Consider the following 24,446-nt stretch of genomic DNA (forward strand, 5'->3'; position numbering starts at 1 on the left):
AAACTTCCCGCCGCCGCCGCGTAACGTCACCACGCGACCAGAAGGGAGAAGGAAACCACGTGACGTCGAACGCACGGTGAGCGCTGCCGAGGGGCATTTCCTCGCTGCGGGGTATTGGTGTGTCGTATTGGGACTGACGGTGACAGGGCAGGGCCCGGAGCATTCAGCGGCAGCTCGGTGTCCTCTGCGGTGACGTCGGCCTGGCTTGGCGACAGGTAGGTGGTGGGCGGCGAGGGGGGGCAACCGGTCGCGGCGGCGGCGGTGTGTGATAGCGGCGCGGGCAGGGGGCGCTGCTGCCCTCCCTTGTCCCTCTCTCTCTTCGCCGTTGCGCGCATGCTTCATGCAGCCGTTGGGCTGAGGGGAGTGCACATCCTGTCAGGGCAGCATCCCAAACGGGTAACCGCCATTCGTGCCCCTTATTGCCCTGCTTCGGCCTCTCTTGCAACGGTTCTCCACATCCTGTTCCCTGTGCCCATCTCCTTGAGCCTCTTTCCGTCCTGGTGCCGACGTGTGTGGCCACTTCCCGGCGGGGTTTTAAGGGCTGCTGTCCCTTAGCGTCACCCTGGGGATCTGTGGTGACTTTGCCTTCAGGTGAAGGTGGTGGCTGGGGTGCATTCACACGGGGTCAAGACCTGGTACCTTGTGTTGGGGAGAGGGACATGTCCCGTGTCACATGGTGAATGGATGACTTTGAGATAAGGTGCTGGAGTGGGACTCTTCATCAGGGACTGTAGTGGTAGGACAAGGGGTGATGGGTTCAAACTGAAACGGGGAAAGTTCAGGTTAGATATAAGGAAGAAGTTCTTCCCTGTGAGGGTGGTGAGGCCCTGGCACAGGTTGCCCAGAGAAGCTGTGGCTGCCCTATCCCTGACAGTGTTCAAGGCTAGGTTGGATGGGGCTCGGAGCAGCTCGATCTAGTAGAAGGTGTCCCTGCCCATGGCAGGGGATTGGAACTGGATGATCTTTAAGGTCCCTTCCAACCCAAACCATTCTGTGATGTGTGTGCTTGCTTCACTCTTATGCACGCTAGGTCCATGAGCGGTTGCAGTAGCAGGGCTGAAACCTGCAGAGGTCAGTATCCGTGCAGCTGGCCGCCTCAGAACCGGGATTTAGGCAGTTGTTAGGCTGGCAAAGATGAAGTTTGAGGCTAGAAAAATCTGTTTCACATTGTGTGTTGCCCCTTTGTTTGAATGACAGATTAGATATTTTCCCGTGACTGTGCAGCTCCTAACAGGGCAGCACAATGTCTTGCTTCTGTAGCCGCCTCTGTCCTGCTCCCAAGTGCTTATTCCCGCTGCTTCCTTTCATCAGCTCTGCAGTTTATTCAGCTCCTTTATGAGTTGATTTACCCCCTCACCCAGCAGGGAAGGACCAAAAAGTAGCAGCTTCTCAGCTCTGCATTGAACTGGCTGTACCAGAGGGTGAGATCATCTGAGGGAGGACTCTGTAGCAACTCGAATGAGAGCTGTGCTGCTTTTTGAGTGTCAGTGAGCTGTTCATGTAGCTGAATCCATGTAACCATAGTTCTGTGCTGCAGGCCTGCATCTTATTAAAAATCCATTTGTGATGACAGAGGAAGGAGTAAGCACAGCAGGACTGGCACAGGAGCAGGAGGTTCTTTGTTTTTAGGTTGAGAAAATTGCTTTGGTCTCCATGAATTTCCCTTTTTCAGCTTGCTTTCTGTAGAGTGAGGTTACAAGGCAGGGTAGGAATTTCAAACTGCTGCAGGTCTAGCTGTGTGTATGTTAGAGTAAGAATACCCCACATGGATTACAGATTGTGTCTGCAAGTAATTTTAGGTTTGCTGAACATTTGCATTTATTTTGGAGTGAATGGTCAGAGGAGCAAGCATACTGCCTGTATGGAAACACTTTCATAGTACAGAAAACATCTTGAATGGTTCTTTTTCCTCCCCTTCCCCCTATTTTGCTATTTAAAATTCCCAAAGCAAGCAAGCATTTGCATCAGTGCTTAATATAAAAGAATAAAGGATATTTTATAACTGGACCCCTGTTTATTCCAGACCCTGGGTTACAATCAATTTGATTATGTTTTTCTATATTTTTATAACAACAGCAGTTTGCTTGGGAACTTGGCTGTGTACAGGTTAGCACCAACATATATATTTGCCTTTTAGAGAGTATAGATAAGTTACTATGGATCTCTGTGTCCGTATATTACTTTGATTTACATTATCTTTCCTTTCTTAGAGTCCCCCCAGATTAATTGTCCTCTTTTTTCCTGGTTTCGCTTTTGCATGTAGAGGCAGTGTGATTCTATTTCATTTGAGGGAAGATAAGAGGTAGTAGTTGGCTTGCTTTAACAGGGAAATATTTGGACCCTGCTTTTGCTTGCTGCTGATTATAATTATTTATCAGAACAGTGCTTGCAGCTGTGAGGCCAGTAGCGTAAGAGCTGACAAGTCCAAACGGCAGGCTTTCTCATGCCTTGGCATTGCAGCTTTCACTGGTGAGTTGAAGTTTGCACTACTACATGTAAGGTTGTGTACAGATTCTAATTACAGGTTCATGGGTGACATTTGCTCTGACTCTTATTTCCAAACTCCTCCAAAGTGATTTTCTCTAAGCTACATTCCTAAAGCGATTAGCACAAAACAGAGGGGGGGAGGGGAAGAGAGAGAGGAGGGAGCACAGAACGCAGCTTGCAGCAATTTGTTTTTAAGCTTGAATGAGAACCTCCCTCCTGGGAATGAAGACCCAAGGCTGAGGGACTCAAAACACTCAGATGCCTTCTTAAAATCAAGTTTTGCTGTACATAGGCCACGTTCATTATGTGTCACTGAAGTCATTTAATACTGTTCAGACACTAAAAGTATCTCATAATTATGTTTTACTGTTAATGTTGCAACTTACTATACCCCTCAGCTAAGTAGTATATTGTTCTGATGATTATTAATAGAAATGCCTTGCTCAAGGGCTTGGGTGGAGCTCGAACTTGTACTTCAGTTGGGATTTTTACTTGGTTTATCTTTCCAAGGTGATTGTTAACCTTTGGCTATCTGGAGTGGTCACTGCAGGGGGAGAAACTGATAGCCGGCTAAGGTAGCCTCATTTGCACAATAATTTGAAGACTATTTCCATTTTTGTCATCCTGTTGTAGAGGTGGGCTTCCTCTCTGACTCTACTCACCTTTCCTTCTACAGGAAGGACTGTTTGGCAGAGAGCTGAGAAGGCTTTCGTATGGTGATTGCTACATTAATTACTTTAATTTTGGTGTTAATTTGATTTTCAAAAAGCTGTCTGCTTTTGGCAGTGACGCTTTGTTTTGCTGGTGTAAAATGGTGCCTTGTGATGACTGACAGTTTTCAAGGAGAGAGGGCTAGCTACAGCGAACTGAAATGTGAACAAAAAAAATCATTAGATGCATTAAAAAGATCTTATATTTTTCAAGGTAAATCTCTACATTTAAGTTGCTTCCCTCTAGTTAATCCCTAATTTCTAGGGGCCTGATTCTGAGGTTGTGTCAGAACTTGTTTTGCTATTAGAATCAGTGTTAGCTGGTAAAAAAACCCTGACCAAAGAAAGGGGAAATGTCTAAGTGTAGCACATACTGATTGCCATGGGGACTTGCAAGTAGGAATGTGTTAGAACATATTCACAGACAGGACTGGATGATGTTTTAATTCCTGCTCTTTGTTAGGCCTTGGCAGCTGGCAGTGAGTGGTTTACAGTGTTGGCATAACAAAGACAGTTTTTAAACCCAAACCTTTTTATTACCAGCCCTGCCATGTGTTCATATATTGCATTATGTAAATTATATATAATTTATCTTGTATTTATTTAGAAGGATTAATAGATGTTTCTCATTTGGAGGTTGTACCATCAGTTTTTGTAGCAAGCTGTTCAGCTGCTGTATGCATGTCAGTGTAACCTATTTGTAACCACTGGATTTATGATACATGTGCACTGAGCATGGTCCTTGGGTCAGCCTTTTCAGGAGTCTTCTATATAATCCACCTTTTATTTTTCTTTCCTTTTTCGCCTTCTACAGAAATTTCTGAAGTGTGTAGTGCTCTGGGGCTTTTTGTGTTCTTTCTAATGGTCTGTACAGGGAGCAGAGAACAAATTATTTCTGTCTTCTTTTCAAGTCTAATAAAATCATGTTTATTATGAGGGAAATGTTGTGCTGCTTGGATTTACTTTTTGTAAGCTCTGTTTAGCAAGAAGCTTGCTTTTCTTGTAACAGGGAAGTTATATATTAAAACACAAACACACCTTGTGACCTGCATGAGTACTTTAAAGAAGTAACTCATTTACTCTGCTCTTGTGAGACCTCACCTGGAATATTGTGTGCAGTTCTGGTGTCCTCAACGTAAAAAGGACATGGAACTGTTGGAACAAGTCCAGAGAAGGGCCATGAGGATGATCAGGGGACTGGAACACCTCCCATATGAAGATAGGCTGAGAAAGTTGGGACTGTTCAGCCTGGAGAAGAGAAGGCTGTGTGGAGACCTCATAGCAGCCTTCCAGTATCTGAAGGGGGCCTATAGGGATGCTGGGGAGGGACTCTTCATTCGGGACTGTAGTGATAGGACAAGGGGTAACGGGTTAAAACTTAAACAGGGTAAGTTTGGATTGGATATAAGGAGGAAATTCTTTCCTGTTAGGGTGGTGAGGCACTGGAATAGGTTGCCCAGGGAGGTTGTGAATGCTCCATCCCTGGCAGTGTTCAAGACCAGCTTGAACGAGGCTTTGGGTGATATGGTTTAGTGTGAGGTGTCCCTGCCCATGGCAGGGGGCTTGGAACTAGATGATCTTAAGGTCCTTTCCAACCCTAACTATTCTATGGTTCTATTTGTGTATGTATATATACATAATATATGCATGAGTCAGCTGTGTGTGCTTGCACGCCAGAAAGCTAACCATATACTGGGCTGCATCAAAAGGAGCGTGACCAGCAGGTTGAAGGAGGTGATCCTGCCCCTCTGCTCCCATGAGACCCCACTTGGAGCACTGTGTGCAATTCTGGTGTCCTCAAGATAAGAAGGACATGGAGCTGTTGGAGTAAGTCCAGAGGAGGCCACAAGGATGATCAGAGGCTGGAGCACCTCCTGTATGAAGACAGAAAATTTGAGCTGTTCAGCCTGGAGAAGAGAAGCTGTGTGGAGATCTCATAGCAGCCTTCCAGTATGTGAAGGGGGCCTACAAGGGTGCTGGAGAGGGACTCTCCATCAGGGACTGTAGTGATTGGAGAAGGGTTGATGGGTTCAAACCGAAACAGGGGAAGTTCTTCCCTGTGAGGGTGGTGAGACACTGGTGCAGGTTGCCCAAAGAAGTGGTGAATGCTTGTCCTGGGTTCAGCAGTAGCAATCATTTTTCTCCTTCTTAGTAGCTGGTGCAGTGCTGTGTTTTCGACTTTAGTCTTGGAACGATGCTGATAACACACAAATGATTTTAGTTGCCTAAGTGATGCTTACTCCGATCAAGGACTTTCTGAGTCTCATGCTCTGCCAGGGAGGAGGGGAAGCCAGGAGGAAGCAGAGACAGGACACCTGACTCAAACTAGCCAAAGGTTTATTCACTACCACAGCATGTCATGCCCAGTATATAAACTGGGGGGAGTCATCCGGAAGGCCCAGATCGCTGCTCAGGTCGGGCTGGGTATTGATTAGCATGTGGTGAGCAATTGTATTCTCTCCCCTTTTATTTATATTATCATTATTGGTAGTAGCAGTAGTAGTTTTGTATTATACCTTAGTTACTGGACTGTTCTTATCACAACCTCTTTATGTTCTTTCGATTCTCCTCTGGGAGTGTGGGGGGAGGAAGAAGGGGGAGGAGTGAATGAGCAGCTGCATGGTTCTGAGTTATGGGCTGATAGAGCATGACAGTGCTCTGTCCCTGGCAATATTCAAGGCCAGGTTGGACAGAGTCTTCGGTGACAGGGTCTAGTGCGAGGCATCCCTGGCCATAGCAAGGGGTTATGCTTATATATATATAATATTTAAGAGTGCTGTTTGTCTGTAACTTGCAACATCATTTGGAACTGTGAATCCCATGACTGGTGCTGGCATTCAAAACCTGCTGTTGGCAATTTGATGGTGAGGGCAGGCTGTTCCTAAGGCGTTCAGAAACAAATCATAAATTAAAAACCTGCAGTTTGGTACCAACTTGCCTCCAGTGGATCTCTGTGCTAAAGGGCACTACTAGCTTCCATGAGACATGAGTTCTAGCTTATTCTTCACCTCATATTTATTGTGAACCTAATTTTCCTCATCTTCTTGTATGCTTTGTATTTTTGTACGGTGCAAATAATGAATGGCAGATAGTCTCACAGGGGATGCGTGAAGTTTTTCATGCCAGCTAAACCAAGGATGTTTCCTGCTTGAAATAAGACTATTTTGATGTTTCTCAAAGGTCACATTTAACTTCCAGTTGGCAGAATGACAGGAATGGAGACTGAAACAGCGAGAAACAAAGCTGTGGAGGAAGAAAGCACTGAACAGAAGAAGGAGAGAGAGAAAAGGAAGAGATCAAGGGTTAAACAGGTGCTCGCAGATATAGCGAAACAAGTGGATTTCTGGTTTGGGGATGTCAATCTCCACAAAGACAGGTTTCTCCGAGAGCAAATAGAGAAGTCCAGAGATGGCTGTAAGTTTATATTCACTATATTTCAGTGAACAGATTCTCAACTGTATTCCTGATGACAGTTACAAGTTATTTTGAGGTTGACATCTGCTCCTGGTGAAAGCAGTAGTTCCATGCTGGAAACCAGCAGTAGGATTAGTGGCTTGGGAGGCAAAGCTTGGTACCAGTTTTTAGAAATTGTATTTAGTGTTTGTCTTTCCTGTTCCTTTACTACCAGACCTAAGTTACAGGCATAGGCGAAGGTAAAAATGACTGTTTGGGATACACAATTCCTTTTTTTTTTTTTCCCCCACCTCATGTGAGTTTGTGCAATTCTAAGAGTAAACAAACAAATACCGTTGGAGGTGCAGTACTTGACTTGTAGGGTAGATATATTTAGAAACTAAAATGCAATTTGGATTTTTGGTTAGATATAGATACTTGTCATGTTTTCTGCACAAATTTTTGATGTGAGCAATTGTGTGTTTACATGTAAGGCTACTGTGGGATTTCTTTCCTTTAGACAATTTTTGATGTGGCTAATTTGACTTCAGAATTAGTTCAGTTCTGAAACTGGCAGTTTCTGAAGGAAGTAATTTACACTTTTGCTGCAGTGACTAGCAGCTTTTGCTTTAAAAAAACAGTATGTGTGGTAAATACAGTCTATCAAGTCTGATTGTTCTATTAACTGAATTCTGCCAAATGGACTAGAGCATGATACCTCTCTAAAAAGAGGCAGTCCTTCTCCATCAGAACAAACAAACAAACAAAAGTTTCCAGACGTGTTTACTTATTTTTGTTTTCTTAAGGATATTTGAAGCGTGAATCATGAGTCCAGTTGCATTGTGTGTGAAGTGTAGCCTTCAAACTGCTTGCTGTAGTCTGCCATTGTGTTGAACTTCAAGGCAACTTTAAAGTAAAGGGCCCTCAGAGAAAAAAAACTTAGCCTACATTTTCTAGAGATATTAGAGCTTGGGTGTCTTTACCTTTTTTTTTTTTTCCTTATTAATAAGACTAGTACTGCATAATTTTCTGTCAAGGTTTTAGCAGCATGTCTCATTGCTATTGAAGTGCAAGCAGGGGCTTCTTTTAGAAGCCCGGGTTAAACCCTTAATTGAGTACTTGAAGGAGAGGCATGTTTTCAATGCAAATTGGTTTAGTATTGCAAAGCTACATCAGAAAGGGGGTTTTCTTCCTTTCTTTTTGAAGACAATAGTTATCAGTGGGGAGGTAATAAAAGAACAAAATCCCTTTGATAAAGGTTGGCACAAAAGAAAATCAAATGATGGGTTTACTTGAAACTTTAATTTTGATGGTGAAAATTTTCTCCAAATCCTCAGCAGCAAGGTTATAGACTGCACTAAGTATTTGCAGATTGTTTTTAGTAGTGGAATCTTAATGTCAGATTACCCTGAGTTCATCATTGTACCTTATATTATGTGTAGATGTCGACATATCGCTTCTTGTTTCTTTCAACAAAATGAAAAAGTTGACGACTGATGGAAAATTGATAGCCCGAGCAGTTAAAAGTTCATCTGTTGTAGAGGTATTTCATATTTCATTCTTCAACATCTGCTGATGTTGCTGTAATGTAAAGAAGACAATAGTCTGATGGAAATTGTTCATTTTTTGTTACTTTTAGTTGGATTTAGAAGGAACAAGGATCAGAAGACGCCAACCACTGGGTGAGCAACCAAAGGATGTGGATAGTCGTACAGTCTATGTGGTAAGGCTGCACTAAACTGTCTTGCTCTTAATTCATGAAGACTGCAAACCCCACTGTGTGTTGTCTGTGACAATCTAATCGCATAGTAGCATTTACTGTATCAAAAGCCAAAAGAAAAACAACATAAAGCAGCCATAGTTTTACCAGAATTAGAAGGTAGTTTTTTTTGGGGGAACATCTTGGATATAGTACAAGAAACCTTTACCAAAAGTAAATATAATAGAAAATATGATAGAAAATATAAATATATAAATATAATAGAAAATATAGTAGCATTTGATTTGTGAGGAAGGGAAATATAGGTGTACTGAACTTGTTAAGGCTTACAGAGTTGGGTTAATGTACAAGTTTAATGTAGTAAATATTTTTATATTAGAAATGTTCTGTGTATTGGTGTTCTTGTCTGCATGGGTCTGACCTGACTGCTGTGGCTTGTATGGTGTGTGGAAGGGAAATAAATTAAGCAAAGGCAAGTGAGTGCTGGCAGTGACTGTGTTGAGAAAGTGGTTAGTTTGGTACACCAATTGTTGTACCAGCTTAAATAATTTTAAATGCTGAGCAGAGAGCTGCTTCACATGCTAGTGAGGAAAGATGCATTTCAGTTTAGCCATTACTGCTTTCACCAGGCTTTTCCAGTTCATTTCATTAGAGGAACAACACTGGTAAGAAGAAATATTTACAAATGAGGTTGATGTAGTTGAAGCTTTATAGTTAAAACTGTCAATTTTATCAAACAGGATATGGCTGAGTTTTCAAGATAATCAGGGGCACTTTAGAAAGTATGATGTGCTTATGAAGTCTGTTACTACAAGTGCGGCTGGTTTTCTAACACAAGCATCTTCAGAATGTGCCTCAACGACCTAGTCATATTTTTAAGAGGCTTTTTTTTGTTTTTTTTTTTTTAATCCTGTGGCTACCTTGATACTGAAACAGTATATTAATTTATATGAAAAAAGTTTGTGTTGCTGGAAAACCTGCACATCTCAACATGGTAGTTCAGATATGTCAGAGTGAAATGGCCGTTATAGTATTGTTGAGCCATTTCAGTGGCAGCATGGAAAGAGAGCTGATGGTTGAACTGTCACTGACTTAAAATCTGTGCAATTTATTTTAATAGAGTTGAAACTAGCAGGCTTTAAAAAAAAAAAGAAAAAGCATCCCTGTGCCTCTAAAGAAACCTTTTGATGACTGAAGTTAATTTATGGGTATACCTGTAGCGGTTAGCAGCTGAACTAGTACTTTGAAGCAGACATCATGCTTTCCGTGATGGAAACACATAATCATGGCCAAAATGCCAGTCCATCCAGATAAAGAGAAGCTGGATTGCTCTGATCATTATGTTCTTTAACAAAAGCCCAGAAAAGGTTATTAGTTCTTTAAATATTATGTGCTACTCATAGTATTGCCCTAATACGATTACAGGGCAATATGATTAATATGATTGCTAAATTTAATGAGGTGCGTAGTCTATGCATAGCATAAGTACATAGCTAAATAGTTTTTTAATTTTAAGCTTTTCTGTAACACCAGAATAGGTAACTGGTGTGTTTTGTAAATTACTGAATTTCTAGAGGATGAGGAATCTGCTCTTTATAGTGGAGTTATAGAAATGTTAAGCCATGTTAACATTGGGGGGAGCAGAAACACAGAGAGTGTTGTAATAAAGTTAAAGCCTCCATTGTGAAGGACTGTCTTCAACAGTAGTTAGTTTTCTGAATTTATGCAGGAAGCCGAAGCTTCATTTCTGAATTAAGAACTGAGACTTAAACATGTGTTTCTTTAAGGAACAGTAGCTTCATTACTTTGGGTTTTACAGTCTCATTTAATTGGGGGAAGTTTTCATTAAATTTCTCTGAAATAATCTCATGGTTAAAGCTTCAAGCAACTGGGTTTTCAACTTTATATTATAATGAATTATTTTTTTCATTATAAGTTTCATAGGCAGGCAAGTTTCATGCAAAAATAGTTTTCTACCTGAGTGTGATAAAGAATGTTTTCCTACAAGGAAAACCTTTTAGAGCAGTAACTCACCATGAAAAAAAAAAGTATTGCAATGAAGAATTGCTGAGTCCCCATTGTTTAGGCATAGAGTTGAGATTAGAGGTACAGAGTTTTCAGTTGGATCTACTTAGAAATTTGTATAACAGCATTTCTCTTTGATTGGTGAAGGGAAAGTTTAGGAACTGAGACATGATGTCTGCAAGCTGCTAAAATTGTTGCTGTATTGAGTTGATAGAAATAAAATCAGACAGTTCTATCATCCAAGAAGCTGACTGGAAGTTTCTGCTGCATCTGATCATGCAGGCTGTTAGTACTAATTGCTAAACTTTAAAATTTCAGCTACTACCAGGAATTTATCAGCTTGAGAGCTCGCTCTTTGCTGACCTACTAGAATTATCTGTTATGGAATTATATTTGCTCAAAGGTCTCACTTTTGCATGGTGCAGATATACAGTTGCAGGTGAGGTCTTAGTATCTGTCACAGGAAAGAGAAACATCTGAATTAAGCATATAATCTAATTGTTATAGGTGTATGAATGATTAGAGATGGGTTTTCAGATCACTGGTTTTACTTACCTGAATACTGTAATCTCTCAAAACAAAAAAATTACTGAAATAAAAGTTTGTCCACATTGTCATTTCATATTTAAATGTATTTTGTTGTGACAACTTCTTAATTAGAAGATGTAAACAATCTGATGCAATGGTAATATGGTAGTGAGAAAATGATAATTCTTTCCCTTTGTGTTTTTTAGGAGCTGCTTCCCAAAAATGTCAATCACAGTTGGATTGAGCGTGTGTTTGGGAAGTGTGGTAATGTAGTTTATGTCAGTATACCCAGGTATAAAACTAGTGGCGATCCAAAGGGATTTGCTTTTGTTGAATTTGAAACTAAAGAGCAAGCGGAGAAAGCTATTGAGGTGAGTAGTAGTGCCTCTGGTCTGCTCACATTCTTCCCAGTTGTCACTTTGTGCTATGAATGGAGTAGTTTTTACAGGTCTACCTACTGGATTTTGGAGAAATTCCTAAAATAACATAATTTAAAAACTTACCAGGAGTTCAGTTCCTGTCTCCTAACCCCAGACCTCAGATCAGTTCCACTCTTTCTTAAAAGCGTAATTCTCTTCATAACCTGGAGACTTGGTGAAGCATAGTAAGTATTTTTTGGAATAATTTGGTTGACCACTCTTGGCATCTTTTAGTGAAATAAAGATTTCAGTGTAACAGTATAATGGCTATTGATATCAGGCAAGCATGGTCGTACTTCATTTTCTGTACTTATGTGATTTTAAAGTTTAAAAACATTTATGCTTTAATAACACAATGGTAACATACATAAAGGTATCATGCTGTTGAATGTAAGGAAGCTCTGCACTTAAAAAGCAAACCAGAGCAAGAAAAACAACCTGCAAAATGCACCCCACCACTGAAAGAACATGAGAACGTGACTCCCGCTGTAGTCATGAAAGACTGCATCTATCTTGCATGAATCTAGGGTTGCTGGTTGTGACTGGGATAGAGTCTTACAAAAAAAAAAAAAAAATAAGAATGGTTTGTGATTTTTTTTTTTTTTTAAGTTTTTGAATAACCCACCAGAAGAAGCACCTCGGAAACCTGGGATTTTCCCCAAAACAGTAAAGAATAAGCCTGTTCCTGCGTTGAATACAAGTAACAGCAGCGTAGTAGGTAAGTGTTACTAAGTTACTGAATCAAGAACTGTTTCGTGCCTCCGCTTCTGAAGAGTTTGAACTGCTGTGTTGACTGCAGTCTAGTCTCATGCTTCTTAAAACTTTACAAGGTTAAAATTCATATTGCTGTTTGTTTGCCAATGAAGACTAAGAGTGAAAGTGTCAAATTAAAATTCAATAAATTTCTTCCATTTATTTTCCTGCTTAAAAAACTTAAAATTTCTTTATTCTTCTATGCCAGCTATCATTAGTCATTGTTATGCTGGCAGCCAGCTTTCAGGCTGTACAACAAATTGTTATGTACACATTGAGCAAAACATAAGTTTGTCTCAGATCGTTCTAAAAATATTTAGTATTGAAGGGACAGATTCAGTCATAAGAGTAAAATTAAACATTAGTGCTGTTCAGATGATTTTGTGATCATCTGACATTGCAGTGCAATGCTTGTGGTGGTCTCTCTGCTGAGAGAACTACAAAACCAGTGGATTCTTGCCTTTCTTTGGAACTCTTGCTCTTTGAGCACAGCAGTCTATAGCAGAATGAACTTGTTACAGTGTATTTACAGTTCCACTTTACAGGATTCATAATTGCTTGTGAAAAAAAAAAAAAAAAGAGGATATTGCTGAGAATCCTGAATGCAGAGTTGCTCATGTTTCCAAATACTATCTACTGAAACTTACAAAGCAGCATCGCAGGCTTGTATTGCAACTTTGATTGGAAAAATGTTTTTCCTTGTTTCTAATGTAATGCAATTTCCCAGCCTTAGGTATGTTCCCATCTTTTCCATGCACGCAATGACGAATCATACATTACATTCCTCACTAGCATCACTCATTCTTTGTTACATCTGTAACTGCTGGGGCGGGTGTGTCAAGAAACGTTTAAAACATGTTTTAAACCCAGTTAGGATGCCCTCTACTGCTTCACATGCTTCCTGCCCTTTGAGACAAGCATACAATATTGAAAATAAATTTATTTTTTAGATTGGTTGTACAAATCAGCAGCAGTCTTTTAGTTTTTTGAGCTGGAAGGAGGAAGGTATCCCTTCCTAAAGCCATGAATGACATAACAAAATGTGCATTTGTTAAGGAGAAGCAAAGAAGCCTGTCTCCTTTCTTTTTAATTTGAGTACTTTACTCTTTTTGCTATCCTTGTGACCCAAAGGCCTTTCTTGCTTTGTGAAACTGAGACGCTTATCTGTATGTTTTTTTCTCTTCTGCTTAAAATGCCTAGGAAGAACTCTGGGACAGCGTTACTGCATCTCTCCTGTAGTTAAGAGATATCGGAGACAGGCATTTCATTTAACATCCCAGATTAGAATGACATGCGATATTGTGATTGTTTGCTTAGGTCAGTTAATCTAGTTTTTAATCATTGGCAGTTTTAAATATTGTGTTTTTTAATACAGAAGAGAAGAAAAAGAAGAAGAAAAAGAAATCCAAAATCAAGAAAGAGAGCAATGTGCAGGCTGCTGTAGAGACAAAGGAATTGAACACGAATGCTGCAACAGAGCAAGTACCAAAGTCAAAAAGGCACAGAACTTCATCCGAATGTTCAGAAGGGGAGGTGACCGAGACTCACAGGCATTCCTCAAAGAGAGAGAAAAGAAAATGGGACAAAACAGAAAGCTCCGAGGCACCTTGGGAAAGCAGGCCAGGGAAGAGAAAAAGAACCAGTTCTGGGGGTTGTGAGACCTCAACTCCAAAAGTGAAGAAAACTGTCCAAAAGGATGAAGTTGTTCCTGTAAAGCAAGAAACAGAAGCTCCAAAAGACTCCAGTGGTAAAGTTTGTTGCATCTCTTTTTAGTATGTTCATATAAATTATCTTTTTACAGATGACAAATGGTAGGTTTCATGAGGGGAAAAGTCTAGATAAGGAGAAAAGCTCCAGTTAAACACATTCTTTGCAATTGTAATTGTATTTGTAGTGGCCTTAAATTAACATGATTCTTTCTATGCTAGAGGGTAACCAGCAAGTGAGGGGGGGGGGGGGGGGGGAATGCAGAGGACAAAGCTGAAAAGCAACAAGGAACGTGTTACCTGCATAATATAAATGAATTAGATTTTTGGAGTCTTGAAAGATTGAGGAAAAGCGTTGGTGAAATATTCAGACACTGAATTTCTCTCCTTGAAAGTTAACTGGCAAAAAGTGGTTGTGGTAAAATGGTGGCTCAGATGTGGTGGAGACCTACTCAAAGCCAGGTTAGGTGGTCCCTGCAGTTAAATTGAAACCAGGTAATGAGTCATTCCAAGGAGATAAGCTGCTTACAGAATAGGGAAGAACACACTGAAGCAGCTAAATCTCGTCAGAAGTTAATAGAACTCCACTGAAATTGAAGTCATCCTAGGCAACTTGTGAATCAAGATTCTAAACAAGAGAGGAAAAAAGAGGCACTAAATGGGATTTAAAACTGCAGTCCATTAGAGGCTAAACTCAGGTAGTTGAGACGGAAATCAAAGTAGTGTTAAAGCTATTGATGAAATTCATTTAGGCTGGATTATATGAAAGTGTCAGTCAATATTAGTACTAAACATTTTTCTTTCGGCTTTTTAATATAGATGTTTCTGCAGAAGATGGCAAAGATAAAAAAGACACATCCCTTTCAAAATCTAAAAGGAAACACAAGAAAAAGCACAAAGAAAGGCACAAAATGGGTGAAGAAGTCATTCCACTCAGAGTGCTCTCCAAGTAGGTTCCAAACAGTACAAAGTGACTAGCTTACAATACATGGTGGACAGGAAGCCTTTATTGTTCCGTTTTCCATGGTTTTACTGAACTTAACTGGTAATGGCAATTGGCTTTAGTGGTGGGCTGGTTTCTGACTTGAAGGGGAAGAACACCACCACCACCCACCTTGCTGCGTGAGGACATCTTGTTTGTTCACAAATGATGTGATGGAAGTCATAGTGTTTGCTTACATACACTTTGTAACTGCCCCCTTTCTCAGGCATTTGGAATAGTGAGCTTTCATTGCAAGTGTTTACCTGGAACATGCAGGTTTGTTGTATGTATGAATTGTCAACTACAGAAAATTATTGACTGCTTTATTATTGAATTTTTATTAATTTAACAGGCAAATATACAGTGTGATTTCACAACATTTCAGACTTAAATCCTTTGCATGTCTTGACAGTCCATCACCATTGCTAAAGTGCAATTCCAATTTTTACACAACAGAGTTGCATATTAGCAACAGTATTAGACTGTAGATGGAAAAAAAAAATTAAGTTTACATGAATCAAGTCATGCCATTCCTCATGCTTTTAACTCTTGGGCTGTTTGGAGTCACCACAACTAAAACATGGAAGCACTTACTTTTTAGGCATCCAGCAAGTACCTCCATGTTAAAGTCGAGGGGGTCCTTGCAATCTTGTGCTATATATCGATGCAAAATCATGCTTTTTGCGTTTTTTATGCCTTAGTGCTTAACAGAACAACCATATGTACAGTGCAAATACAGCTTGTTTCAATATCTGTTTAGATACATTTTCTAGGAAGAGGGAAGTGTTTTCAGCTGAGAAAACAAAGGATTCACCATCACTAAAACATGGAAGCACTTACTACTCAGGAGCAAAGCAAGTACATCCACATTTAAGTAGTGGGGGTCCTTCAGGGAAAAGACTAAATAGCAACTTAGAAATAAAAGTTATGATGCAGTAGAACGTACATGTTCATTGTGGCAAGTACACTTAAAGCTGTATCTCATTTCAAGAACATTAGGATCCACCGCCACTGAAACATGGAAGCACTTACTTTTTTAGGCAGCAGGTACCTCCATGTTAAAGCGAAGGGAGTCCTTTAAAATTAAACAAAAAAAAAAATCTGGAACATACAGAGCCCTGGAGCACTTAGATTTAATCTTTTAGTTCTTGGGCCAAAATTCTTCCTTTTCCTGGTTAGAATCTTGCAGTTTAAGTGAAGACATTATCCTCGATGGTGGTTCAGGATTGCGATCAGGATTCACCTCTACTAAAACATGGAAGCACTTACTTTTTTTCAAGTCACAGAAAGCACCTCCATGTTAAAGTAAAAGGGGTCCACAAAAAAAAACCACACCAAAACCAAAAAGCATATAATTATCAACGATGCTGGTCCTCTTCCACTGAAATACTGAAGCTACTGTCAAAGAAAGTTTTCAGTTTAGTTAACTATAGCAGAGGTTAAAAAGAGGAAAAAAAGTTTAAAAAGAGCACAGGCATAGCTCATACTTGCCTGACATTCCGGTGGTCTTCTCTATCTTCAAGTCTACAGCAAGTACCTCCTTGAGCTTGTATTTATACCATACCTTGCTAGGGAATGGTGTTGCCTTTTTATCTCCAAGAATCCTTACGTGGGTCTTTTGTTATTTTAATGTCTTTGCTCTATTGAGAATGTATGATCCTGGGTGAGTCTGGATGCTTTTTTTGAAGTATACAGTTGTCAATGTTAAGAGCTAAAACCATTACCACAAGATATTCTCCTCTTTAAAAATCCTCTATCAGCTTGTTTGATAGCACAGATTAAGGTAACAATGAGTCGTTCTCACAGTGGCACTGCAGGCATTGTGTTTCTGGGGAGCAAAGCTCTAGCTGTTTGCAGAAACATCTCCATGCTAAATGTATGTAAATGTATAAATTGCTTCCATGTGGTGGTATTTTTTAACCAAAATGCATTTGAATGGTAAGGAATGTTCTTATCTCAGTAGGTTTTAGTGGTTTTTTTTTGGTTTTTTGTTTTTTTTTTTTATTGGGGGGGGGGGTGTCTTTATTATTATTTTTTATTTTTAGTTTGAACAGTTGTTGGTTTTCCATCAGTGATTTTTATAGAAAATAAAGGACTTATTCTTAATATAGTAACACAGTAAGGGGTTCACTGAACTAATTCAGTGAATTCAGAGTTCACCGTCTCTGAATTAACTCTGCCTAGTACCAGTAGAATGCCTAGTACCAGTAGAAAACACTTTACCAAACTGTTGTGTATGCTTTCTGAATATGTAAATCAAATTTGGGAGTCTCTGAATGACAGGTTGATCTTGTTAGATCTTGCCTGGAATAGTAAAAGCTAAAGCAAAATAATAAGGCAGATAGTGATGAGGTTTAATTTGACCTAAGCACAGGGAAGCCTCTGATGGTAAGAAGGACCTGCACTGCTCACCAAGTTTAGCTTAAGCTGTGTATAAACTCTGTTGTCTTAGACTATCATCGAGGTTTTAATGTTTTCTTTTTTACAACTGACATCCTATGCCTCTATTACCACTTACAGGACAGAATGGATGGATTTGAAGCAAGAATATTTGGCCCTTCAAAAAGCCAGCATGGCCTCATTAAAGAAAACGATGTCTCAGATCAAACCTGAGCCTGTGGGAGAGATGGAAACGGAATCTTGTGCCCAGAAAAAGCCCCAGTCTGAAAATGGCAAATGTAATCCTGTTTGCTATGTTTTTTGTCTTGTTTTCTTCATCATTCTAGTACACAAACAGAAGAGATTTAAGACATAGGTCACCTAGAAGCACTGCAATATGATTGTATTTTCTATAATACTGGTGCTTTCTCTGAATGTCAGATATAATTAACAGCAGCACCCCCCCCCCCCTTTTTTATACATAGATTTGGAACTAAGGAATAGTGTAAAGAAAGACTAAACAAGTAATTTCAGCATATTCCAGTAGCACTTCTTAAGCTTATGGATCTTTTTATGTATGGTGATGTAACTTAGGCTTGACTATACAGAAATTTAGACAACAATTTAAGTAAGGTATTTGAAAATGGCTTGCAGTTGGGTTTTATCAGCATTATGTTTGAAAGTAGCTTTGTAATTATGTTCTTGTAGTTAGATTTCTGCATTTTTCGGCAAGTGAGACTTGTTCTTTTTTTGCTCTGGATCGTCTGTACTTTAACATTCCAATGCCAGTGTGCTTATTTTTAATCATTCCAGAACTCAGCGTTCAACTAGTAACTGTAATCAATAAAATGTAAAATATTCTTATAAGATAACCCTGTAGGCTGAAAAAAATTCTCTAAAACTTTTTTTGGAGCTATTTTTCCTTCTCTCTCTCCCCCCTCTTTTCGCATTGACTTTAACTTGTGAACAGTCTTGATCCTAGACGAAGAAAAAAACAGCCAGCAGTTAATCTGCAGTTATGAAACTTGTGTCTACCACTTTGCTTACGTGCTTTCATATCATCTTGTCAAACTAATACATGAAAAAAAATGCCTTTTTTTTTTTTTTCCCCCTCCCCCCCCATTTTTAAACGGAGCAGCTGCCAGTGGAGACTCTGCCCCTTCTGCCAAGGCCAGCACAATGGGACCTCAGTTCCTGAGTGGAGTAATTGTGAAGATCATTAGCACTGAGCCCCTGCCAGGCAGGAAGCAGATCAAGGTAATGCCTTTGTAACCTCAGGGTAGCTGTTAGCCTTTCCTTTTACAGTGCCCCCCAAATACTTGAATATGGAATACTATTTAAACAAGTCTGACTGTTTTGGTTTTTGTTTCCTATTTGTTTGGCCAGAAGCTGTGTTCAGATTCTTCTCTAGTACCTGTTAATGGCAGATTTTACAAAGGTAAAAAGGGGTAGAGAGGATGTTTCAAAGCAAATTAGCCTGCTTCAAGCAATGTCAAGTTTAAAATTAAAATACTAGGAAGACATAATGCTCTAGAGGATGAGTAATTCTTCAATGTTTAAAAATTGGAGCTGAAGACAAAGTGGGCCCAGTGTTCTATATTGGTCATTGTGCCAGTCATTCTGGCACAATTCAGGTCAATAAATTAGTAACAATAGGTCAGCGTTTTTACCATTAACAGGAATTTGGGGGCAAGAAAATAGTCTCTGTGTGAGAAAACTTTTGTCTTTCTTAGTAACAAATTGAGTGAGAGTGACAGCAGTAGATCTAAGCCAGTAATTCATTCACCCATTTCTATATTCCTTCCCCCCCCCCCCCGCCATGATGTGTCTTATCAAACTACCTGTATTTATGACTGAGTAGTCAACCTGAAGTCACTGGCTGCTTGCAAGTAAAGTTTAGTGTGTGCATAAACCTAAGCAACATGAGAGAAATTACCATGAAAGCAAACTGATGACAAGGGTTCAGTGTCATCAGTCTTGTCTGCCCAGGTATATTTGTAGGCAGCTGTCTGAGTGCTGGAGACACTGAAAGAATAGTAGTTGTCACTGTAAGGTTTGAGGGCCCCTTTGACATAAGATATACACCTTACTGTGTGAAGTTGGTGTCCCAGCTTAACATACTGTGGTCAGGAGGTAAGCTTACTCCTCCACAATAACTGAAAACAAACCTGATTTGGTATTTCCAATTACTCCTTTGGTTTAATATTAGGCAAGTGTTTCAAGGAAAAGTAATTATTTATGAAAGCAAAGGCAAGGGGTGGGGAATTCAGATTGGGATGGCCCTTGCTGTTATTAGTCATGTCTTTGGTTTCCATATTAAGTAGATAGGCAAAATATTTCCCACAGTTTTCACAACCTAAATAAGACTGGGGTTTTGGAGAGACATAATTGCAGGATACAACTGTAGGGGGAAGAAGTAATATTTAGGGTCCACCAGCTCTTTTTTTGGGTCAGCAGTGGAAGAGCTGCAGACTGTATTCAATTGACCTGTTTCTTACTGTGGTAGACAGGCTTCATTGCTTCCATGAACATGAATGGTCTTTGCAGAGTAGTTCTAGTGTTATTTTGATGTTTTAATTTTTTAATTCACTACTTCCATATCTTGCTATTAAGGTGTGTCTCTGCCTCATGCATTTGGCAACTCCAGCAAGCTGTTCGGGTCTTTGTAGTTTTCCATTAAAGCATGACTTTGGGATACCAGAATTTAAAGTGGGAAGTGTCTTTGGTTGCCTCTCCAAATGGCACTGAATTTTGTTTTGTTTCAAGGCTGCCGTTGGTAGTGGAGGGTTAAAAGCTGTGTGTAATTCATGAATTGAAGCATCTTACTTGAGCTGCCTCCTGTGAACAAAATTGACATGGTATGTGTAGTGGTGCTTAATTTTCCTAACAGCAGGTATTCCAAGTGAAGTACTTTATCTGAAAAAACATGTGTGATTCTTCTTCCTTCAGCTTTCAGCCAGAGGTCAGTTCATAAAGATAGCGAAGGCTGGTTTACTACTATTCAATTCTCAAATCATCTGCAATGAATGAGCTTGCTTTTCTTATAGTTCATGCTTACAATGAAGGCAGATATTGTGTACCATAACATATATATATGTTATGGTACACAAATAATTTTTCTCTTAAAAAAAAAGTCCATACAGATAAAGTATTGAAATAAATGGATAATTACTGGTGCTCCTTCAGTAAGATTACCCATGCAAAAAAAAATCAGATCAAAACAAAACAAAAAAGCCAAAAAAAAAAAACACCAAAAAACATCTTCAGAAATTCCTGTTTTAAGTTGCTGTTGAAGGGCAGGATGAGAGATAAATGGATGTTTAGGCTCATAAATCACAAGTAATAACCTTCTTAGGAAAATACATTAAATCAAAACTATTTGATAAGAGGTTCATTGACTAAATGGAAAAGTTCAGTTACTGCCTTTTACTTCATCATCTTTCTGAAAATGTCACTGACCTACAGATTGAATACCCAAAGAGTCACTCTTTTTAGATTAGTGTTATGAAGCCTGTTCTCTTCTGTGCGTGGATAGGATGCTTTGGCAGCACTGGCTGATGTTGCTTATGTTGACATGCTGGAGGGAGACACAGAATGTCACGTCCGTTTTAAAACTCCTGCGGATGCACAGGTTATCATGAAGTCATACAAAGAAATACAGATCAAAAACAACTGGAAATTTGAAGTTCTCACTGGTAAGACTTTTCTCGGTTTGGTATTTTTGGTTGGTTTTGGTTTTGGGTTGTTTTTTTGTTTTTGTTTTTTGTTTTGGATTTTTGTTTAGTGGTACTCCAGGAGGCAACTTAAGTATGATAAAAAAGTATTCCGTGGTAGTTCTGTGGATATACTGAGATAACTCGGTCAGAGCAAAGGGCATTTTTTTCCTGTGAGTCTTCCCATTTTGCAGTTATAGTGAAATTGGTTAAAAGGGTTTTATGCCACCATCCAGAGCAAAATAAGAATGTTTTTCTTGCCTTTAGCACTTAATTCTGTTCTTTTGCTATTGATTTATTTACATCACTTTTAGTGGCAGTGTACTATCAAACTTAATTCCTATTTCAGCTTTATGAATATAAAATTCTGACATTGCTGAAGAACTTTACATGAAGATTTTCTTGAACATACTGAACTTCTAGGTGAAATAACAGGACAAGGATTTAGGAGTATGGATACACTTAGAGTGGTTTTAGCACTTGCCTTCGAATTAATCTGTCTTCTTTCTTTCTTTTTTGTTTTCCCCCCTCAGGAATTTCAGTAACTTTAGTCAGAGGAATGCCTTTTTTAAATTGTATTTACAAAAAAAAGAAAAGGTTACAGACTTCCTTTGGAACTTCAGCTGAGTGCATATTGGGTTTTTTTCCTGAAATTGCTGTAGGACTAGTCTTCCTAGGGTAGATAAATCTCTTTCTGGAAGTGAGGAGTAGAATAAGGAGGAAGGAGGGAGACGTTTCAAACTTTGTTACTGTATTCAGATAATTTTTGCCTTCTAGATATGCACTAAGAAGCCTAAAAAAAAAAAAAACACACAACAAGAAAACCCCAACAGGTAAAGCAGTCCAGATGAAATTTTCTTGTCTGTGTATTTAAATATTTTACCCCACTCTTGCACAGATCCTCACATAGGGTCCAAATTCCACCCATTCAGTGATATAAACCCCTGTAATTGTCAGTTAAGTACTGCAGAAGGAAGAGCTTAATGGAAGCATTAACCTTCATGAGAATATCAAAGTTAATTAAAGCTGAAGACTCACTGAATGTTGCTAATGTCATTTTGAGAAACATTTGTATGCATTATTCTGTGCTTCAGAGATCCAGGAACAACTTGAAATACATTATTTTCCAGTGGCGTGCTCTGTGTATTTGCCTCCGGTTTTGTAACCTTATGTGAAAGAGTATTGCAGTAGATTAGGAGTAAGTACTACGTTATAGGAACCTTCCATTCATAGTTTTAGGGGGTTTTGTTTTGTTTTTTTTTTCAAATGGTTCATTGAAATGAGAATGGAAAGGCTTCTGAGGAATGCGGAAAGGACTCACAGCAAGCATTTCAGCTTTTCTTGGTGGCATGAGGTGAGAGTAAGGAAAGAATCTTAAATGCTCCCTGCTGCAGGGACTAAAGCTTTCCTAGTAATATTTCACTTTTTAGGACTTGAGTAAACATCAGTTTTTCACCTGACAAGATAGTAAGAAGCAGCTATGGTGACATGTAGATGTTATTGTGATTGAATAGATACATAATGCTGTTAAAATGTGTGCTAAATTTGTTCTCAGAATTGTTAATTTTATCACTTTTGTGTGAATCTTTTCAAAGATCACTTGGGAAATTCCCTGCAACTGAAGATTTCCCACAAAACCATACAACATCACAGAATTCTCCTACAGCAGAAACCATAGGAAACAGTCACAGACCACTTCTTACTGCAACACAGCTGCTGAGAAAAGCTGCATAATTATTGCCCCCCCATGTTCAAATATTTCTAATTGCCCATGAAGTCCCCAGAGCTTGCTTCTAACAGTGGTTTTGATGAAACAAAATTATCTCAGGCGTTCTTGCAGTAATTTTTTTTTTCTGTTTGATAGATGTTCAGAATTCATTAGAGATTGAGTACATCAGTAAATCAAAGGGCCTCTTAGTGCTGTGGTGAGACTTCAGACAAAACTGAGCTCCTTCTGCTAACCACATGTAGAGTGGTGGTAGCATATTCCCTGAGTTGGTTTTCTTCAGTTTGTAAAACTACTTGTGTAGGAAAACTTGGCTCTTTTGAACAAAATTTTGATTCTGTTCACATTGGTGTGTGGCAGTTGGATGTTGCAATGCTGTGTGACTTCTGATTCTGAAATTTAAGACTGATGGGGAAATACTTGTCGAGTTTCCCTAACAGGTATTTTAATATGTATTTATTTACTTTAGGAAACATTCATTCTCATCACAGCTGAAAATACTGCATCCATTGGTATTGAATACTTTTGTTCATGTCATGTAATGTTAATTTGTTTTTCAAGGTGATCACGAACAACGTTACTGGCAGAAGATTCTAGTGGACAGACAAGCTAAACTTAACCAGCCTCGAGAAAAGAAGCGGGGTACTGAGAAGGTAATCTGCAAGACAGTTTATTTTTCTTGTACAGCCATGGTTGAAAATGTGACAGTTTCTGTGTAGATAAGCATTTCTTGGTACTTAAAGCTTTGGTGCTGTCTTTAATTCAGTTAAATGACTTCCTACTGATTTTGCTGCAGGATTTTAACAGAGTAGAGAATATGTGGCTGTCCTGGTCCAGCCGCCAAATGCATGGCTTGTCTTTATAGAGACGACCAGAGCAAGTTCAGTCTGTGACTAAAGGCATGAAGTTAATTTGTAAGATGGATTTCCTCTAAAATCGTGTCTGGTGTGCTTTTAACAAAGTTAATTAGTCCTGATTTGCTCTAGTGTAATAAGATCTAGTGGTATAGTCTTAACTCTCAGGTGTGATAAAGAAAATTGTTTTCTTAGGAATTAATCTCTTACAATTTACACAAATATTTTAGTGTACTGTTCTGTGCCATTCTGAACAGTAGTGTTTTCCTACTGCAGTCGAGGAGTCTATATCCCACTGTATCTGCTCTGGTCCAGCAGATCCAAATGCTGCTGTGAGCGTCCATAGCTGAGCAGCTTCCAGACCATAACTAGTGACATTTCCATCCAGCCTGACCTTGATGTGTCTGTCAGGCTGCAGTGTGGAGGGAGAGTCGCAATGAACTTGCAGGCTGCTGTCTCCACTCCTGCCCCTGAAAAACCTTTCGGGAATGAAGGACTCTTGATTAAGCTAGACAGATCCCTTAGCTGACAGAGAGGAGCCAAAGAGTATTTTGCAGACACTTTATTGCTAGGTTTACTTCACACAACTTGCAGATAAGGCTTCTGAGTTGGATTTGAGCGTAGTCTTTATGCTGGAGCTTGCAAAACTTCAGAATCATCTGACCTTATTATTGGCTCCTGGCTTTGGAGGCTTTTTGTTTTCGAAGTGCTCCATTGATGCAAACAATTAAAAATCCCTTGTTGCTCTATATATAATTGAGAAGAAATACTACATTGACCTAAAAGAGCAGCAGTTGTACAGGTCAAAACCTTGTCTTGCACAAGGCATATTTTGCGTGTATTACCTTTTTGGTTTAAACATTCTTTCAGAGATCTCATAGGTAAATGAGTCTCGTTCTTTTCAAGGTGTAAATAAAGATTTTCCCCGTGTGACTAATTTAATTTTCTTAAAGACATAAAAATGGCATTTACTTTAGCCATTCTTTAATAAAAGCAGTAAGTGATGTGAAATGTGCAGCTTCGGAGCCTTTTACTGAGTGTGCCAGCTTTT

General features: G+C 39.3%; 1 protein-coding gene across 6 annotated transcripts in view; it reads left to right on the forward strand.

Annotated features, from left to right (window-relative positions):
* The first annotated feature begins 31 nt into the window (after window positions 1-31).
* The window catches only part of LARP7 (La ribonucleoprotein 7, transcriptional regulator), a 28,284-nt gene continuing 3,869 nt past the window's right edge, over window positions 32-24,446 (forward strand). The window contains exons 1-14 of one of the 6 annotated variants that reach the window (XM_062620848.1): window positions 35-215; window positions 2,379-2,469; window positions 2,998-3,122; window positions 6,396-6,611; window positions 8,033-8,133; window positions 8,230-8,313; window positions 11,070-11,234; window positions 11,892-12,000; window positions 13,411-13,782; window positions 14,561-14,690; window positions 17,244-17,401; window positions 18,241-18,359; window positions 20,638-20,797; window positions 23,103-23,194. In XM_062620848.1, coding sequence (XP_062476832.1) covers window positions 6,404-6,611; window positions 8,033-8,133; window positions 8,230-8,313; window positions 11,070-11,234; window positions 11,892-12,000; window positions 13,411-13,782; window positions 14,561-14,690; window positions 17,244-17,401; window positions 18,241-18,359; window positions 20,638-20,797; window positions 23,103-23,194 — 1,698 coding nt within the window. In that variant the 5' untranslated portion in view covers window positions 35-215; window positions 2,379-2,469; window positions 2,998-3,122; window positions 6,396-6,403. Of the gene's footprint in view, window positions 216-2,378; window positions 2,470-2,997; window positions 3,123-6,377; window positions 6,612-8,032; window positions 8,134-8,229; window positions 8,314-11,069; window positions 11,235-11,891; window positions 12,001-13,410; window positions 13,783-14,560; window positions 14,691-17,243; window positions 17,402-18,240; window positions 18,360-20,637; window positions 20,798-23,102; window positions 23,195-24,446 lie in introns of all 6 variants that reach the window. The other 5 variants (XM_062620846.1, XM_062620849.1, XM_062620847.1 and 2 more) reach the window with 5 other exon arrangements.

This window comes from Pezoporus occidentalis, unplaced genomic scaffold, assembly GCF_034315485.1.
Source record: "Pezoporus occidentalis ecotype Australia unplaced genomic scaffold, CSIRO_AGI_Poc_V1 ctg224, whole genome shotgun sequence".
Classification (NCBI taxonomy): domain Eukaryota; kingdom Metazoa; phylum Chordata; class Aves; order Psittaciformes; family Psittacidae; genus Pezoporus; species Pezoporus occidentalis.